The sequence below is a fragment of the Diabrotica virgifera genome, chromosome 9, assembly GCF_917563875.1.
Source record: "Diabrotica virgifera virgifera chromosome 9, PGI_DIABVI_V3a".
In the NCBI taxonomy this organism is placed as follows: Eukaryota; Metazoa; Arthropoda; class Insecta; order Coleoptera; family Chrysomelidae; genus Diabrotica; species Diabrotica virgifera.
This window is the reverse complement of record NC_065451.1, coordinates 148767725-148788915: the sequence shown is the minus strand read 5'-3', so window position 1 is coordinate 148788915 and position 21191 is coordinate 148767725. Positions and strand designations below refer to the sequence as shown.

At 35.5% G+C, this 21191-nt stretch overlaps 1 protein-coding gene across 2 annotated transcripts in view; it reads left to right on the top strand.

Annotated features, from left to right (window-relative positions):
• The first annotated feature begins 354 nt into the window (after positions 1-354).
• Positions 355-21191, top strand: part of LOC126892292 (piggyBac transposable element-derived protein 4-like) — a 69866-nt gene continuing 49029 nt past the window's right edge. The window contains exon 1 of one of the 2 annotated variants that reach the window (XM_050661793.1): positions 355-1015. In XM_050661793.1, coding sequence (XP_050517750.1) covers positions 691-1015 — 325 coding nt within the window. In that variant the 5' untranslated portion in view covers positions 355-690. The remainder of the gene's footprint in view (positions 1016-21191) is intronic. The other variant, XM_050661792.1, reaches the window with a different exon arrangement.

The following is a 21191-nucleotide window of genomic DNA, read 5'->3' as shown; positions in this document are numbered from 1 at the left end:
GTAGCTACTACTCAACGCTTTGCTACTCTACCTACCTACATACAATTTGTATTATTTTATCAAAAAACAAGCATTTACATACTCTGCAAATTATATATTTTGCTTTGCGTTTTCATATGAAAAAACCGCGGTATTTATCTTGAACTTTTTTTGAACAAGGTGTAATATTATTATTAATAAAACAAAGTATATTAAAATACAATGTTAAAAACTTTAATAATATTAGCAATATTTAAAAACTTTAATATATTATATTATAGTATACATATTATGAATAAGTAGAAACGATTATATTTAAATTTGGTAAATTATAACTCCACTCGACCACACAATCCAATATACAAGTACGCAAATACGGTTGCGTGAAGCGTGGCTCGAAGTCGTGCAATTTACGAGATTCTCTCGACCTGTAGATCCTTGTATAAAAATAAAAAACAAATCAAAAATTTTTCACTATTTTTCAGTCAAACAAAAACAAAACTCGAAATCAAAACAAACACCATAAATATAACATAATAAATAAATAAATGATAATGATATATTGGTATCACTAATATCATAAGCATAAGCCATAGAGAGTTTATGCTATAAAAGAAATGGTAAATACACACCCAACTACAAAACAAGTTGTACCTATTATGTACTTATTATTTTGTCAACAAGTAAGTCTGTTTACCTTACATAAATAAGATGGAAATTAACCATGAATACAATTCACTGTGCAATGTACAGTGCAAAATGGAAATTGAAGCAGATGAGAGCAATTGTGAATATATTCCAGACTTAGTGAAAAATGAATTTGAAGAAGATAAGCCTGATCTAATTTGTCTTCAGACCAATATTGACATTTCTATTGATTCTAATATCTTATTAAGAGAAAGTCACTCTGATTTAATCGAAGTTATCAAGTCTGAAGATGATATAAGTTTACCTTGTAGCAAAAATGTGGAATATAAACAAATAGGAATAGGGGAAAAATCAAATGTTGCTGAACAAATTCTAAACAGTGAACATGGTATGTATATTTATGTATAAAATGAATGTTTCTAAATTCTAACACATTTGAAATAAATAAAAATACTCTCACAGGCATCCCTTGAATTTAGGATAAAATTGTCAAAACGCACTATATTAAAACGTTTTTATATAGGGTCAATCGGGGCTAATGTGAAACACACAAAACATTAGGGCTAATCTGAAACATGTACTATCGAACAAGCGAGACGTGGCGTGTGACCTTGTCGTATTGTGCATTTATCGCTGTGTATTTTCGGGCAAGGTCAGCCGCCAGGACTCGTTTGTCAGATAGTAAATAACTTTAAAGTTTTAGTAGATGAAGATGTGAGTATATGTCATTTTGTAGCTAGTACATTAATTAATTAAACCCCATATCAAACATAGTCAAAATCCACCTAACTGTGTATAGAAAAATATAAAAATCATAGACTTGCAATTTTAAGGAAAAAAACTTTTAATCGGAATGCCAAAACTTTTTCTCAGGCATTAAAAAATACATTTAAAAACACAATCATTTAATTACAATGCATTCTATTAGAGTGAATGAGCATTTTTAGCTATAAATGTTTGTCCTAACTCTGACCAAACCTAAAATATTATCCACCAAAGTCGAGGGGCTAATATGAAACAGTGTTTGGGGCTAATGTGAAACACTCTCCAGTATTATTTCAAAACAAACTCTAAGCAAAAATATTCTACATTATAAAATTTGTATCCGCCTACTACATTTAAAAACAAAATAGTTATGTCTTTTTGTTTTTCTTTTTGTTTTATTCATGCAGCTTCTTCCTTTTTTACTCTGTGTCAAAGGTAGGCATTTTTTCAGCTGGAAGTTTTCAGTCAGCTGTATGACGGAATTTGTATATAAGGAAGGTGACATCTTCAATATAGATTTCATGGAAATAGTTGCGGTTCTACCTTATCCAGTAACCACTTTTAAGTCCAGAAAAATTACATATGTATTCCCTGGAAGTGTCAATGTGTATGAACAATGACTGAAGTTAGCAAAGGCTTAGGCCTATACACAAATTTGTTCATATTTCAGCTATTCATTTTTCCAGTTCTGTATTCCTAGCTTATGTTGCTTATTTTGAATTATAAAAACCTTCCAAATGTAAACTGTTATTGTTATTACTAATTTCCATGGAGATTAATCCTACCTAAATCCATATTTAACTATCTTATTGTTGTTGTTTTAATGTATCAGTTAATTGCCCAATATAGTTGCAAAGTGATAAAATGCAAAAAAATGTAGGTATAAAAATTAAGTTATAAGGTAGTAGGTTAGTAGGTACTGAAAGTTTACATACACAGCTAAATGCTGATATGTTTTTTGATTAATTTAATGGTTGTAATAAGGCAATTAAGTATATGTTTCACAATAGCCCCATTGCTGTTTCATAATAGCCCCTTTTCACGGGGCTAAAGTGAAACGCAGTTTTATTTTTTTTGTGCTTTTATTTTATGACAAAAACATTTTTGAAACCACCAACTTGTAAAGGACACAAAGATACATACTAATGAATTTTTGTTTGTGTCTTGGGGCAAATAGATCATAAGTTATATTGCAAAGTTTACATTTTTGTTTCATATTAGCCCCGATTGACCCTACTTAGCTTGGTCTTTGTCACTATGTCCGGGTAATCTTATAATTCATTTTAAAAATACTTCCAGATTATGTAGACACCTGAAATTTTCAGAATAGCTCAGAACTTGAATAAAATGCAATATTTACCAGCTTCTGTATAGATTCGTTGAGTTTAATTTTTTATTTTAATCCATTTTAAATCTAAATAATGCAATGACAGTTAGATCTAACTTATATGTCAAATATTTATAAAGTCGATTCGCTTATCTGAGACACAACTGTCTAGTAACGTTGGTAATTTTTTTTTGGGAAGTTAGGTTGCTATATGTGACTGGAAATTACTACACAACCAAACATATCTGCTCATAGCCAATATTATTAAAGTAGATTCGCTTTTCTGAGACACAACTGTCTAGCGATGTTAGTAATTTCTTGTTTGCGAAGTTCAGTTGCTAGACTTGACTGGAAATTACTACACAACTGAACGTACCTGCTCTTAGCCAATATTATTAATAGTAAACAGACATAAATAACATAAACCTTAGGCCAATCAATAATTATTTATTTACGCCATTATAATGTATTGATAACTAGTTCACGAAAGGGATGTCAAAAAGAGATGGAGAAAGTACTTTGACAGCTTATTAAATGAAGAATTAGACAGACAGCCTGTGGAGTTAACGGAGACAGTAGCAGCAATGGTCACCAGAATAATAAACGAGAAAGTAGCTCAAGCGCTTCAAAAAATAAAGAAAGGAAAAGCAGTAGGACCAGATGATATTCCTGGAGAAGTATGGAGAGCATTGGGAGAGACAGGAACAAGGTGGCTAGCAGGTTTATTTAATAGAATTATGGAAGTTGGACAAATGACAGACGAATGGAGAAGCAGTATACTAGTACCTGTCTACAAAAACAAGGGAGATATACAACAATGTACAAACTACAGGGCTATAAAACTGCTTAGCCACACCATGAAAATATGGGAAAGAGTAATTGATAGACGGATACGTGAAGAGACCGAAATATCCGAGAGGCTTTATGCAGGGCAGATCAACAACAGATGCAATTTTCATTATAAGGCAGCTGATGGAAAAATACAGGAGTAAAGAAACAAACGTTCATATTGTATTCATTGATCTTGAGAAAGCATATGATAGAGTTCCTGGAGAGATTCTGTGGTGGGCACTCAATAAGAAAGGAGTCCCTGGTGAATATGTAAAGATTGTGAGGGATATGTATGAGGGAGTAACGACTAGTATTAGGACAGGTGTGGGAGAGACTGATAAATTTTTCATGTGAAAGTAGGATTGCACCAGGGCTCGGTGCTTAGTCCGTATTTATTCTCATTAGTTTTGGACCAGATAACAGCGAAACTACAGGGTAACCTTCCATGGTGCTTAATGTATGCTGATGATGTCATGTTAGTAGGAAATAGTGAAAGAGACTTAGAACAAAAACTGGAACAGTGGAGACAAGCTCTGGGTTTAAAACTTAGTAGGACAAAGACAGAGTATTTGCAATGTACATTTAAAGATGGAGTTACTAAAAATAACATGGTATCATTGGATGGTGAACTGATTGTAAAAAGCAATAGTTTTAAGTACCTGTGATTGGTATTACAGAGTAATGGAGAAATAGATGGAGATGCATGCAGCAGAATTTTTGCAGCAGCAACAGACTTCTACTTGAAAAAAAAAATTCTGAAATTTTCCTAAATTACTGATTCCGAACATCATTATTATTTATTAGACATGTAATAACTCTTTTATTAATAATTTTAGGAAAAAAAGTTATTCTTCATAAAAATCTGTGCATGGTCAAAACCTCAAGATGCAACCATCAGTAGTGATGTAAGAAGAGAATATTCTCAAGAGAATATTCTCGAGAACGAGAATATTCTCGGCCAGAAAATTCTCAGCGAGAATATTCTCGGGCAGAAAATTATTTTCGAGAATTTTCCCAGATAGACCCATACTGAAGACAAAGTCTAGCTTGATTAAAGGGGAAGGATACCTGGCTACGATTTACTGGGAGCCACTTATGATAACATTACGGCGTCGCAACCTACATTCGCTCCAATATAGAAAATGGTTTCCTGCTTTCTGCTTCCAATGAAAATAATATACATGAAGTAGTCACCAAAATTGGAGAGATTACCGTAGTAAACATAATACAAACCTCCAGCCACTACATGGAACCCAGAAGTGCTAAAGACTCATCCACATCCTACTATATACATCGGCGACTTCAACAGCCACCACGAAATGTGGAAGTACACCACGAATGATGAAAATGGGGAGGCACTAGTAGAATGGTCCGAAGAGCAAAACACATATCTAGTTTTTGATGCCAAAGACAGAGGAACATTTAAATCAGCTGCATGGAGAAAAGAATATAACCCAGAGCTATGTTTTGTCTCAAAAGATACTAACTAATGACAGACCACTAACAACTGCGAGAAGTGTCCTTGCAGACTTCCCACATACTCAACATCGTCCTGTGCTTATCACCATCGGAATATCAATTCCAATAATTAGATCATATCCTCGACCCAGGTGGAATCTTAGAAAAGCAAACTGGAAGAAGTTCTCTGAACAACTAGACCGGACCTTAAGCTGGATCCCTCCAACCAGCAAACATTATGAGAGGTTTGTGGGTGCAGTAATAAGCGCTGCCAAGGAAACCATCCCTAGGGTGTATCGCAAAGAATATGTGCCCGGATGGACTGAAACATGTGAAGACTTATAGTTTCTCGAAAGTAGTGACCGAGAAATAGCCGATGAGCTTTTACACAACATCGATACAGCTAGACGCCAAAAATGGATAAAGACTGTCGAAAACCTTGACTTCAAAAAATCAAGCCGGCAGGCATGGTCCCTGTTGCAGAAAATTGGAGGAGGTTACCAGCTGAAATCTTCGGAATTTTTGACTTCTTGAACAATTTAAATATGACATTACAAGGTAGCAATGTAACTGTATTTAAAGTACAAGAGAAGTTGGAAGCTGCAACAAAAAAACTTAATTTGTAGACACATCGCGCGGAAGCAGGAAATTACAAATCTTTTGCAAAGCTAACGGAACTACAAAAAAAAATAATATCGTAAATTCATTGTCGGATGAGATTTCAGCGGCTTTCAAGAAACACCTGCTAGGACTGGAGGTCCTGCAAGAGGCAAATCTGAAGGAATTATTTGCCCCATCCACAGCAACAAAGCGTGGATAAGGTATCCATTTAAAATGGACGTATGTTGAGTCAGTAATTGAACTATCGTGTGATAAAGCACTCAAAGACATATTAGAAAAAATATCACTGATAGATTTTTGGCTGTTTTGTCGCCAGGAGTAGGTACCCAGTTTTAGCAGAAAAAGCGATAACATTTATAATTCCTTTTGTTACGACCTATAAGTGTGAGGTAGGGTTTTTAACACTGCTTTTCCTTAAAAATAAATATAGGTACCATTGGGAAGTCGAACCGGACCTGAGGATAAAATTAACATCGACTTCTCATTAATATTTGGTTATTATTTTGTTTTATTACATTTGGGTTTGAGCAAATGATTCTTTATTAAAATATATAAAACTGTATTAAATATTTAAATATGTTTTCTTGTACCTACACCTAGGCTATGCAAAAAATTAGTGGGTCACGAATGATAAGCACAAAAATAACCGGGCCATGGAAAAATAAGTTTGGGAAACGCTGTTCTAACACATTTGAAATAAATAAAAATACTCTCACAGGCATCCCTTGAATTTTGGATAAAATTGTCAAAACGCACTATATTAAAACGTTTTTATATAGGGTCAATCGGGGCTAGTGTGAAACACACAAAACATTGGGGCTAATATGAAACATGTACTATCGAACAAGCGAGACGTGGCGCGTGACCTTGTCGTATTGTGCATTTATCGCTGTGTATTTTCGGGCAAGGTCAGCCGCCAGGACAGGAACAGTGGAGACAAGCTCTGGGTTTAAAACTTAGTAGGACAAAGACAGAGTATTTGCAATGTACATTTAAAGATGGAGTTACTAAAAATAACATGGTATCATTGGATGGTGAACTGATTGTAAAAAGCAATAGTTTTAAGTACCTGTGATTGGTATTACAGAGTAATGGAGAAATAGATGGAGATGCATGCAGCAGAATTGTTGCAGCAGCAACAGACTTCTACTTGAAAAAAAAATTCTGAAATTTCTGAAAAACAAGTTATTCTTCATAAAAATCTGTGCATGGTCAAAACCTCAAGATGCAACCATCAGTAGTGATGTAAGAAGAGAATATTCTCGGCCAGAAAATTCTCAGCGAGAATATTCTCGGGCAGAAAATTATTTTCGAGAATTTTCTATATTGTTTTTGCCAATTCACCTCGTATATTTTGTTGCATCCCAAACATTATTATTCTTGAAGCTCAAACAGCTACTTGCCGCTCCGCTCATGAAATGCTTTTTCGCTTTCACGCGATTTTAGATCAAATCCCCAAAAATCTAAGTAGCCGAGGCTGGGGAATCCCATGCACCACTAGCTAGGGTGTTTACAGTGTCAGTATTTATTGTTTTGGTGCTATATTAACGTGCAGATATTTAGAATGGATCAAAGTAAAGCATAATTTACTAAAAAACCTAAAACGCTCACTATACTACTCGCGAAGTCGATCGAAGTTCAGCGAGTACGAGAGTGTAGACAGGTTGTACATGCGACTTTGCTGTGCCTCGGCCTACTTGCATTCTGTGGCGGTTTTTGAGACCAAGTCAAAGGAACCGAAGTCCTTATCGCCCGGCGTGAATGTGTTCCTCACAAAGTAGAACGAGTGTGTGGTGACGGGTACTTCGGACTTCAGTGAACTTTCGCGAGAGTGTGGTGCTCGCTTTAAAAGGAATATATGGAATTATACTGTAAAATTAAAAGTGTACAAGGTAAAACAAGTACTTTTGCAAATTTTGTGATAGTCAATACTTGAAAAATGCAACAAGAATGACAAAACATTTAGTAAAATGTGTTAAATGTCCAGTGGTAGCGAGACAATTATTTGAAAGGGATCAACAGAAACATTCATCAACTGCTTTTTAGCCAACACAGTTGTTTGATTCGTCCAATGACGGTAAGCATGCCTTCATCTAGTGCATCGACTGAAAGAAGTTTCAGTACTTATGGTTTTATCCACTCCTCTAAAAAAAACCGGCTTACTGGTGAACGGGCTGATAAGGTAACTTTTATTGCTCACAATTTAAAATTGTTAGACGTAGACCAATCCATGACTGAGCTGGCGACTAGTGAAAAACAAACTCCCACAACTTCTCATCAGTACATTGAAATGCAGAATGTAGATGACCAGGATGAGCTAATGATAGAAATAGATTCTGAATCTGAGGCCTCATCTTTTTCAGATTAGCTCACCACATTCAGTATTTACGGTTAAGAAAATTTAATTTTTTTTGTCAAGTAAATCTTGTTTTCTGTTGTTTTTGTATTTTCTTTTATATAAAGAACACTGTTGTTTCGTCTCATAATTTTGTATATAATTTTATGATTTTTAAGGCCCTATTTCATCTTTAACAATATCCATAAGCGCGTCATAAGGTTCATTCTCAGAAAATTCTCAATATCGAGAATATTCTCGAGAATATTCTCGGGAATATTCTCCGATTTTTCATTCTCGAGAATTTTCCAACACTAACCATCAGTTATCCAAGTTTGTTAATTTTATACGAGGTGTGTCAAATAATAAATTGACACATCATAAATAACTATTATTATACACTTCATATTGTGTCATATAAATAATAAAAATCTGGTATTAAAAGAGGTTCCCTTTTTTTTATAAAAGTATAATTATTTTTATTATACCTTTTATCAATGATTGGCATCCTCTGTTAAAGGGTTTAAGTGTATAGGGTATAGGAGCAAAATTTCATGCTAATGTGTTTTAAATTCTTTAATTTTTTTCGAATCCTGAGACAACTAATAAATATTTTTGAAAAATTTAAACGCAGAATGACAAATTGCATTATTACCGAGGGCCAAAAGTCCCTGAAAACTTCTATAATGTTTATTTTAATAAGTTACAGGTGTGAAAATTTAATGCAAATTTTAATTTCAAATGCCTCATTCAAAAGAAACTTTTTGGATATTCTAAGAGACTTTCGGTGCTCGGTAATAATGTAATCTGTCATTCTGCATTTAAATTTTTTAAAAATACTTATTAGTCTTCTCAGGATTCGAAAAAAATGAACGCAGTTAAAACACATAGGCGCGAAATTTTGCACCTTCGCGATTAAGGTATGTTTTAGAAAGAAAATGCCAACTTACATCTTCTTAAAGTGCCTATCCGTTCCGAATGTTGGCGATCATCATGGCTATCTTGACTTTGTTTACCGCACTGTGTTATACCACTGTATAATATCTGTGTTATACCACTTACGTAAATTTTGAAGCCAGGAAATGCGTCTTCTTCCTGGTCCTCTTTTACCATTTACCTTCCCTTGGAGAATCAGTTGGAGAAGGCCGTAACGTTCTTGATTTCTCATTACATGTCCTAGATATTCTAATTTTTTTGTTTTGACGTTTATGAGAATTTCACACTCTTTCCCCATTCTACGCGGGACTTCCACATTGGTAATTCGGTCAACCCAGGATATACGTAAGATGCGCCTATAACACCACATTTCGAAAGCTTCGAGCCGATTCATAGATGCAACAGTTAGTGTCCATGCTTCCATTCCGTAGAGCAGAACTGAGAATATATAGCATTTCAACAGACGGTATTTTGTTTTTAATGCTATGTCTCGACTGTTGAAAATGGGTATCATTCTAACGTATGCTGCTTTCGCTTTTATTATTCGCTGTTTAATTTCTGTTGAGTGGTACCATTGGCTATTTAAATTCGTACCTAGATATGTATATTGCTCAACTCTTTCGATATTCTGTTGGTTGATTGTAAGTTGAGCGTTTAGTATTGGTTTCTTACTAATTGTCATAAATTTGGTCTTCTTTATGTTAAGAGCTAGTCCGTATCTGTTGCTGACTTCTGTTATGCGATTTGTTAATATCTGTAAATCATTGAGATTATCGGCAAAAACTATGGTGTCATCTGCATATCTAATGTTATTCAACCATTCACCATTTATTAATACTCCTTTGGCACAACCGTATAAAGCTTCCTTAAATACCCATTCAGAGTAAATATTGAATAGTAGTGGAGATAAAATACAGCCCTGTCGTACTCCTCGTTCTATTGCAATTTTATCAGTTATCTGGCCTTCTATTTTGATTTTGGCCGTTTGATTGTATAGACCGGTCTGGTTAGACTCAAAAATAGGAGTGAGGCTACAATAATTACCATCAAGCCGAAAATTGGCAGGATTGTTCAAAATACCATCATAAATGAAATCTAAAAAGTCCTCATAAATCCGACCCGTGCTAAAAAATTTACGCGGAGTCAAATGTCACCAAATATGGTTTTTAGCGATTTTCAGCGAAACGGTAAGTTTTATCGTAAAATTAGTTCTAACTAAAAATGTAGGGTAGATAATTATCTATAAAAAATGTCTTAATAGTTTTTTTCCTAAGAGCCACAGTTTTTGAGATACAACGATTCAAAGAGTTGAAAGACTTCTAATCGTCATAATATGTATTAGTACACCAGGTATATACATAACTGAAGCTGTAATACAAGTAAACATAATATTCTATCGGTCAACTTAACTTATATTACACATAATAATATAAGATTATAAATATGATAATGTTTCTACTATACAGCTTGCGGTCTACCGAGGGATGCAATGTATAAGCAGTATTATATTACAGTGCCAACAAAAAAATCTTTACAAAGTGAATGTAACGCGAAAATAATAAGAATTATTTGAATTTTACGGCTTAATCCCAACAAAAATAGTAAATTGATATGACAAAGTATTAACTTATAATAATTCTTTTTATTTATGCACCTTAGTTCAATTTGTAGAGATGAGTTTTGTCGGAATAAACCCGTCCGTCGGCTAATCTAATCACCCTACCTATTCTTTTCTCAGAAGGGTTTGAACTTCAGCAACATCTTCATCTTTTAATATTTTATTTGATCAATCTATGACAGTATCTACCACTCAACAGAAATTTCTGGCAAATACTCACAACAAATCTCGGTTCATTTCAATGCTGAAAGATAAGTTTATTTCTGAAAATAATATCGGTAAAACAAGCTAATAATGATCTGACGTAATGATAATTGAAACAGCCATAGAGCAATTCAATTTAACAAATACAACTATTGTTGTAGGTGAAGATGTAGACTTGCTTGTATTACTCACTGGTAGAACTCCAATCGAAAAAACAATATTTTTTTTTAAACCTGGAAAAGCTCAACACCAATCGGAAATATATTCATCGAAAAGTTTATCTACTTTTGCAAAATGTCAAAATCATATATTATTTTTACATGCAATAACTGGCTGTGATACGACATCTGCATTTTTCAGGAGGGGTAAAACGACTGTTTTTAAAATGTTTGAAAAACAAGATTTACTTGAATGTGCTGAGGTTTTTAAAAAACCTAATTCAACTCCACAAGAAGTTATTTCCAATGGAATTAGCTTCCTTCTCTCTATGTATGGAGCGCCTAAGAAAACTACGTGCTTAGATAAATTTCGATATGCATGTTTTTTTAAAAGTACTCGAAACAAAAGACAAGTGAAGTTATCTTGTCTTCCTCCAACCTCAGCGGCTGCTCATCAAGATCTTTTTCGGGTATATTACCAAGTTCAAGTGTGGCTTGGTTATCAGCTAGATCCAAAAGACTGGGGATGGAAATTAGTCGACAGTTCATTAGAACCAATTCAAACTTTACTCCCCCCTGCGCCGGAAAAACTCCTGAACACAATTTTTTGCAACTGTAAAAAGGGATGTAGCGCTAAATGTGGTTGCAAAAAAGTTGGACTGTTTTGTTCGGTAGCATACACTAATTGTCAAAACCGGTCGTGCTCCAATGTTGAATCACCAACAATTGAGGATTCATTTGATTCTATCGAGGTGCCATACGATGTGTCATTATTATGACAATTTACTTGCACCCAGGATGAACAAGAAGAAGAACAAGAAGAAGAAGAAGAAGAACAATGAGAAGAAGAACAAGGGAGGCAGAAGTATTAGAAAATTATGAACCAGTTTGATAAATTTTCCTTTTTTTAATTTATACCGCTGTATATAACTTTTATCATTTTTAACCCTTGCCAATATCAATTATTAAATAGCTTTAAATTAAACGAATCATAACATATCCGTGGAATAGGCCTACTGGGGAAACCACGTTAAAAAAAACGCGCTAAGTACACTACCTCAAAGGCGGTGTGGAAACGTGTGCGCATATTATGACGATTACCACTTTTTGAATCTTTATATCTCAAAAACGGTGCCTCTCAGGAAAAAAAGTAATAAGGCATTTTTTATAGATAATTATCTAATCTACATTTTTTGTTAGAACTAATTTTACGATAAAACTTACCGTTTCGCTGAAAATCGCTAAAACCATATTTGGTGACCTTTGACCCCGCGTAAAATTTTTAGCAGGGGTCGGATTTATGAGGACTTTTTAGATTTCATTTATGATGGTATTTTGAACAATCCTGCCAATTTTCAGCTTGATGGTAATTTTTGTAGCCTCGGATGCGTAAGTTGACCGGAGTAGTAATAAATGTTTCTGATAATTCTTAGATCTTTGTTGTCAATTCCAATTTCTTGCATTAGTTATTTGTTATTAAGTTATTAACTTGTCATGTTTGACTCTGTCAAATGCTTTGTGGTAATCTATAAAACCTACGTATATATCACAGTTTACATCCCTGCATCTCTGAAATAGCACTTGCACAGCAAAAAGGGCCTCCCGTGTTCCCAGAGCATCACAAAATCCGAATTCTGTTCTTGTTAGTTGTTTCTCGCACTTTGTATATATTCGTTTGTGAATGACCTGTAGAAATGTTTTAAGTAAATGGCTCATAAGGCTTATAATTTTATAGTCTTCGCACTTTCTCGCATTGGGTTTTTTTGGAAGATTTATAAAAGTTGATTCTAGCCATTTTTGGGGAATTATGCCTGTGTCATATATATTGTTAAATATATTTGTCAACCATTTTATGCCGTCGTAATCCATAAGTTTTAAGAATTCGGAATGAAAATGATCAGGGCCTACTGCTTTACCATCTTTGGTACTTCTGATGGCATACGTTACTTCTTCAACTGTAAGTGGAGGTCCAGATTCGCAATTGGTGTTTGTTGTGATGCCAACTTACATAAAATGACAAATTGATACCCATTCAATTACTTCAGAGTTGCAAATAGCCTACACACTTTCAATTGTTTTTACTGTGACATTTTTGTTTATTAATGTCAAAAGTGTTTATTATTATTGTGCTTGTTTCAATTTTTGGCAATGTGAAGGATGTTTTTGAGTCAAGAAATTGTTGCATCTATTGTTGCACTTATTCAGTACAGAAGAAGTCAAGTTTAGGTAGTAAAAAGATACGGAGTTTCACGCAGTACAGTGCAGTGTGTCTCAATCATTTTATAGATACAGGAGCTTATGCTCAACGTCCTGGAACAGGTCCCCAAAGAAGAACTACTCATTGGAACAACCGTTTTTAAGCACTAAGAAATCTTCATTCAACTGTTGAGTATAGAAACAGTCTTCAACATGTCAGGAACGTAAATGTTAGTGAACAAATGGTTTTTAGAACAAAGACATTTACATGAGGCTAATATTATTGCTCGAAGACCCCCTACAGGACCTGAGCTTTCCAGGGAACATCTTGTAGTCGAATTATATTTTGTTAATCGTGTCACAGTATATAGAGTATAGAGGTTCCACAGTAAAACCACTCCTCTGTCGGCGCTTTGATCTCAAGAAGTAATACCGGCAGTACGCAATTGGTAATTCACCAGTGGTGGATGCGGGTTTTCCCTGTTAAAATCCGTACGTTTCTATGCTACTAACAATGCGAGAGTGGGGCAAAAGCGACTAAGAACATTGCCCGGTCGCCATGCGCGACTACAGATTTTACTTCCAATTTTTCGGAGAGTGGTTCTACTGTCCCTCTTTATACTGTGATCGTGTGATACACACGCAAACTTTAAGTACGCGGGTTTAAAGATCGCGGACTTACTCGGCTTGCCATCGGTGATACACGGCAGACTTAAAGTACGCGGTTTTAAAGATCGCGGTCGACTTATTCATAACTCATTGCGATGTCGTCGAGAGAAGATGCTTTGTACTATTTAGGAATTTTATCGTATTATATACTTTGTATCGTATCCTATCGTATTATATATTTTTAATACTAATAAAAAAGACGAAATCGAAAAGTGTGGGTAACAAACAAAATATTATAGATAAGAGGGAGGATTTTCATCAGGAGGATAAAACAGCCTATAAATAATTAGGTTTACTAAAAAACAAATAATCAAAAAAGCTTAAAATAGTGTTTTACGGTTTTAAAGCGGGTTGACACGATCCAAGTTGCATCCAAGTGTACTTCGTCCAAGTCAACTTGTACGCTGCGCGCGCTACTTGGAAGCTACTTTGATCGTGTAAATTACTTGGATGTCAAATAAAATAACAAATAACCATGGCAAAGATGGCGAAAGTGATTATGGAGGGTATTATTAAGTGGTTGCTGACTGCTGATATGTTAATACATGAGCTTGAGATCCATAAAAAATAAATAAAGAAGAAAAAAAGAAAATTTGGATTATTAATTGGATACGTGAGGTGTTTGGAGCTTCGTCTAATTTTCTAAGTGAAGTAGTAAAAATGAAGATTAAGATACATTTAAAAACCATTTAAAAATAACTACCGAACAATTTGAACAACTATTGCAAATGGTCAATCCAAAAATTTAAAAAGTTGATACAAATATGAGAAAAAAAAATTGTATGAACATGAGCATAAATCATTCAATTATCATGTAGTATAACTCATGTAATGTAACATCAAGTAACGGTTATTTGTACATACATAACAATACCCAAAGTGTAAATAGACCAGGCCATTTAGCACTAAAATCACCCGAATAAATAGATTGATGATGTCCGAAAAAAAATCTACTATTCAACAATGGATGGAAATGCATAATTGCATTGTAAAGTGCATAAAATGCATCCAAAATTGCATAACTATAAAAATGAAGTCAAAATCAGTATACTAAGGAACACAATTTATTATTTGGGGGTTTTTGAGGTCACTGAATACGATTACGCCTTCAAAATTGACCACCGGAGTATCTGGTGCTCAGGGTCGCGACAAAGGCACGTCATCGTCTGGAGTTTCGATGGATTTCGGTACTAAATTGATATAACTGGACTACTCGGGGGGTTTTTGATGTGGTTAAACACGAATATGCCATCAGAACACACATCTGAATCACCTGGTGCCCAAGGTTACTGCAGGGACGTCATCTTCTGGAGTTTCGAAGGCTTTCGATATCAAATTGATGCAAACGGATTACTTACGGATTTTTGAGATCGCTAAACACGAATATGCCATCAGAATTGGCCTCAGGGTACCTGGTGCCCAGGGTCGCTACAAAGGCACGTCATTATCTGGAGTATTGATGGATTTCGGCACTAAATTGATGTAACTGGATTACTCGGGGGTTTTGAGGTGGTTAAATACGAAGATGCCATCAGGACAGACCTTAGGATCACCTGGTGCCCAAGGTCACTGTAAGGGACGTCATCTTCTGGAGTTTCGAGGGATTTCGGTATCAAATTGATGCAAACGGATTACTTACGGGTTTTTGAATTCGCTAAACATGAATATGCCATCAAACCCGACTCTCTGTGCACCTGAAGCCCAAAGGTCACTGCAAGGGGGTCCTCTTCTGGAGCTTGAGAGATTTCGGCATTAAACTGATAAAAATAGATTACTCTGGGGTTTCTAAGTCGTTAAACACGAATATACCATCAAGACAGACCACCGGATTACCTGGTGCCCAAAGTCACCGCAAGGGACGTCATCTTCTGGAGTTTCGGAGGGTTTAGGCTATAAATTGATGCAAACGGATTACTCATGGGTTCTTGGGGTTGTTGAACACGAATGCCCTACCAGAACAGACACCAGAGCACCCGGCGCCTAGGGCAGGTCAACTTCTATAGTTTCGAGAGTTTTCGGTACTAAGTTGATGCAAACGGGTGACTAACGGGTTCTTGGTATTGCTGAACACAAGTACGCCATCAGAAGAGACATCGGAGTACCTATAAGCCTAAGGCACGTTATCGTCTGGATTTTCGAGAGTTTTCTTGCTATGCACATCATGTTTGCTATGCACATCATGTTTTATAATTTTGAGGCATTCCGACACTAAATTGATACACACCGAGTAACGAAGTTTTTTGAGTTGCTGTTCAAAGAAAACGTTCAAATTGGTAATATTTTTGCTATTTTACTTGGACTATTTATTAAAATAACTATGTTGTGCTATACAATTTTTTTAATTCTTTATAAATATAAACTCAATTTATATCTGACAGCGTTTTTCCTTCATTTATTTCAAAATCGATTTATTATAAGTATTTTATTTTGATAGTGTGAACCTTCGTGGTCACTAGATACTCCAAAGTTTTTCATCTAAGTCATATTCGTATTCACTCCAAAAACATAAGAGTAATCTGTTTGCATCAATTTAGTACCGAAAACTCTAGAAACTCCAGAAGATGACGTGCCTTAATCACCAGGTACACCGGTGTCTCTTCTGATGGCGTATTCGTATTCAGCAACTCCAAAAACATATCAGCAATCCATTTGCATCAGTTTAGTACCAAAGGCACTACGAAACTCCAGAAGATGACGCCCCTTGTTGTGATCCTTGGCACCAGGGGTCGGTTCTGATAGCATATTCGTCTTTAGCGACTTTAAAAGCCTTTCAGTAATCCATTTGTATCAATTAAATGCCGAATACCTTTGAAACTCCAGAAGATAGCGCCCCTTGCTATGATCTTAGGCACTAGGTGCTCTGGAGGTCGATTCTGATTGCGTATTCATGTTTAGCGACTTCAAACCCCTTGAGTAATCCATTTGCATCAATTTAATGCCGAAGACACTCAAAAATCCAGAAGATGACGTGTCTTAGTAGCGATCCTGGCCACCAGGTACCCCGGAATTCAATTCTGATGGCATATTTGTTTTTAGCGACCCCAAAAACCCGTAAGCAATCCGTTTGCATCAATTTGTCGAATGCCCTAGAAGCTCCAAAAGATGATGTCCCTTGCAGTGACCTTGGGCACCAGGGGATCTGTTGGTCTGTTCTGATGGCATATTCGTGTTTATCGACCTCAAAAACCCCCGAGTAATTCATTTTTATCAATTTAATGCCGAAATTCCTCAAAACTCCAGAATAGGACGTCTCTTGCAGTGACCTTGGGCTCCAGGTGCAGAGGGGGTCGGTTCTGATGACATGTTCGTATTTAGAGACCTCAAAAACCCTCCAGTAATCCATTTGCATCAATTAAATGCCGAAAACTCTCGAAACCCTAGAAGAAGACGTGTCTTAGTAGCGACCATGGGCACCAGGTACTCCGAAGATCAATTCTGATCGCATGTTCGTGTCTAGCGACCTCAAAAACCCATAAGTAATCCGTTCACATCAATTTAGTGCCAAAAATCCTCGAAACTTCAGAAGACGACGCCCTTGCAATGACCTTGGGCACCAGATGATCCGTGGGTAGGTTTTGAGGCTTACCCGTGTTCAGTGGCCCAAAAAACCCCCGAATAACAAAATTTGGTCCTTAGTATACTGATTTTGACATGTTGATGCACTTTTGGATGCATTCTATGCACTTTAAAGTGCAATTATGCATTTCCATCAATTTTTGATTAGTAGACTTTTTTTCTGACGTGATCTGGGGGCCCCCTACCGGGAGGTCTGGGGAATTTACCCCCAGCGCAAGGGGGGTCCGGAAAAATGTTTGATATTTAACCCCTTGAAAGCGCATTTTCCCTCCTATGTGAACACCACACTCTCTTCTTCTTTTTCTTCAGCATGTCGTGCAATAACTATAAAATTAGCAGCGCTAATGATTACAGCTTCATCTGTATCTGACATTGCGGACGGATTATCAACGAATGCGTTCGTTCGTTACAATGTACCTAAATGGTCTTACTTTGTACCGAACGAATAACCTAGCGAACACCTACGAATTCGTTTCTTCGTTCGTGTTCACTTTGATTTAAAAGCACCTCAAGGTGCCTCAAGCTACTGAAGTGTGAGCCAAGCACACTCAGTGAAGCTGGTCAGTGTACTGGTGGGACTGATCCTAACGTGCTCATTTTTTCTTATGTATACCTTTCTTTTCAATATATGGTTCCTTTCACGTACCAAGAAGTAGTCTGGGGTAAATTGACTAAGACAAAGTAGCTGGGACCTGGGGTCTCTATTCCGGTTGCATTTTAGTTTTAATTTCGCCAAAATAACTAATTTCCTCAGTCACAATTTATATGTTTACGAAAGGTCTCAAGGACCCCAGCTTAGCCCGGGCCCCCTATTCCAATGGCATTTTAGGTTTTATTACGCCGAAATAACTAATTTCTTAAGTAATAATTTAAATTTTTATGTTAAGGTCTCGAGGGCCCCAGCTTAGCTCAGGCCTCAGGGGCCCTGTTCTGTTCCAATTGCATTTTAGTCTAAAAGACTAATTTCCCCAGTGAAAAATTAAAACTATGTTGCGGTCTTTTTAAAATTATATCATTTGAAAATATTTCGTTGGGATCGGCTTTTAAAATACATACATATTTTTATTTTCCTCGTTGAAATCTATGCACAGGGCCCCCTTGGTCGGGGGCCCTGGGGCACTGCCCCGGTTGCCCCAATGGTAGTTACGGACCTGCCCAGAGTTCCTAAGTTTAATAAGTTTTAATGTTAATACTAGAAGAACTTGTAGTCTAAAAGCTAGTGAACCCTCCGACTAACGGTCGTCCTGTAAGGCTAGAAATTTTTCTAGTGATAATTCATAGCACACCAAGGCTAAAAACCATGACCTGGCAGGCATCAGCCGTGCACGTGTATCTACCAGGTGAATCGAAAAGTGCATAATTTAGGGGGAAAATAAACATTCTCCTGCGTAAAGTTTAAATTTAAGTATGTGTTTGAGTAAGTCATTTAGCAGAAATGTGTACAATGACAGGCGATTCTGAAGAGCATAAGACCTTGCAGGCGAGGGGAAAGATTAGGGGTTTTTCCTAAAATTATTTTTTTTGCATCGAACAAATTTTTTTTAAGTTTTTTGAATCATTCCAAACCGAAAAGGTCTTTAGTGATTTTTCTCTTAAGTTAATAGTTTTTGTTATATAAGCGATTGAAAATTTTGAAAATTGCGAAATCGACCATTCTTAACCCTAAATCGGACATTTATCTAAAAATTTCAAAGTTGCCAAGGTAGGTAGATATTCTTTAAACATTGATTGATGAAGTCCCAAAGAGGTTTTTGCAATACAGTATCGGAAACCCCCTTGTTTTTTAATTGCTAATCAAGCGGGCGCGACATTGTAGTATAAGTGAGTTTGTTTGAGTTGGCATAAATTCATTATCTCGAGAATGGGCAAATCTCAAGAGCAATCCTCAGACAGGTCGATTTTTATTTTTAAATTAGGACTTTTTGGCATATATATAATACTAGTGACGTCATCCATCTGAGCGTGATGACGTAATCGATGATTTTTTAAATGAGAGTAGGGGTTGTGTGATAGCTCATTTGAAAGGTTATTTAATTCTCTATTCACTAATATAAACATTAACATAATTATTTATACAGGGTGTACAAAAAAAATTTTTTATTAAATTAACTTTGATTAAATTTGACAAATAGAAGAAAAAAAATTTTTGTACACCCTGTATAAATAATTATGTTAATGTTTATATTACTGAATAGAGAATTAAATAACCTTTCAAATGAGCTATCACACAATCCCTACTCTTATTTAAAAAAATCATCGATTACGTCATCACGCCCAGATGGATGACGTCACTAGTATTATATATATACCAAAAAGTCCCAATTCAAAAATAAAAATCGACCTGTCTGAGGATTTCTTTTGAAATTTGCCCATTTTCGAGATAATGAATTTATGGAAACTCAGACGTCCTCACTTATACTAGTGTCGCGACCGCTTGACAAGCAATTAAAAAAACAAAGGAGTTTTCGATATTTTATTGCAGAAAACTCTTCGGGATTTCAGCAATCAATGTTTAAAGAATATCTACGTACCTTGGCAACATTGAAATTTTTAGATAAATGTCCGATTTAGGGTTAAAAATGGCCGATTTCGCAATTTTCAAAATTTGCAATCGCTTATATAACAAAAACTATTAACTTAAGAGAAAAAACACTAAAGACCTTTTCTGTTTGGAATGATTCAAAAAATCTAAAAAAAAATTGTTCGATGCAAAAAGAATAATTTTGGAAAAACCCCTAATCTTTCCCCTCGCCTGGCAAGGTCTTATGCTCTTCAGAATCGCCTGTCATTGTACACATTTCTTCTAAATGACTTACTCAAACACATACTTAAATTTAAACCTTACAGGAGAAAGTTTATTTTACCCCCTAAATTTGCACTTTTCGATTCACCTGGTAGATACACGTGCACCGCTGAGGCCTGCCAGGTCATGGTTTTTAGTCTTGGTGTGCTATGAATTATCACTAGACAAATTTCTAGCCTTACAGGACGACCGTTAGTTGGAGGGTTCACTAGCTCTTAGACTATTGTAACACTGAGATTTTCAACATTCCATTCATGCTACAAATTGTGGTCAAAATGAACCTATAACAAGAATTTTACGAACTGCCAATGAGCAGAGTAGAGTTGTTTGGAATATCTGCAACAACATTTAAGAAATCAGTTGAGATTTTGAGCATTACTTATGCCTGGTTGCACCATAATTTTAGAATCTTATTTAAGCAATCGACTCAATGGCGCAACATGTATTTTTCGTAAGCCAAGCTTATAGCACATCTTAAGCTTAATATCTCTTGGTGCAACCAGGCATTAATAACTTAAGCTACTGATTTAATTGAATTTTAATTATATTTTTGTATAAATGGTATTCGTAAAATAAGTATCTAAATAAATTATACATTATACAGGCTCGTATAAATCCAGAATTAGTTTGTACAGGTTTCCTTATTATATTTATTTTACTTCCGAAGGTAATTGAAAAGGTAGGTACATACACCAATTTGGTTTATTTTATTTTTTTATGCATTAGTTTGTAACTTTATATAGTTTTCTGTAAATAAACATTTATCATATGCATTTCCTACGTAAAACAAACCTCAAAACCTTATATTAGAGTATGCCAATCGTAAATAAAAGTTACAATAATAAATACAGTGGCTTTCGAAAATTTTATCAAAAATTGCCCGGCAATGGGTGCCCATTTTTCATGCCGGTGAGTGTATTTACCATTCTTTTTGATCACATATGCATTTGCCACTCTGCTAGTCACAACTTAAATACATGCTTACCACTTTATATTTAAATATACAGGGTGAGTGGGGAGGAACGCACCCACGGTTCTTAGACATTACTACGGTTGCCTAAATCGAC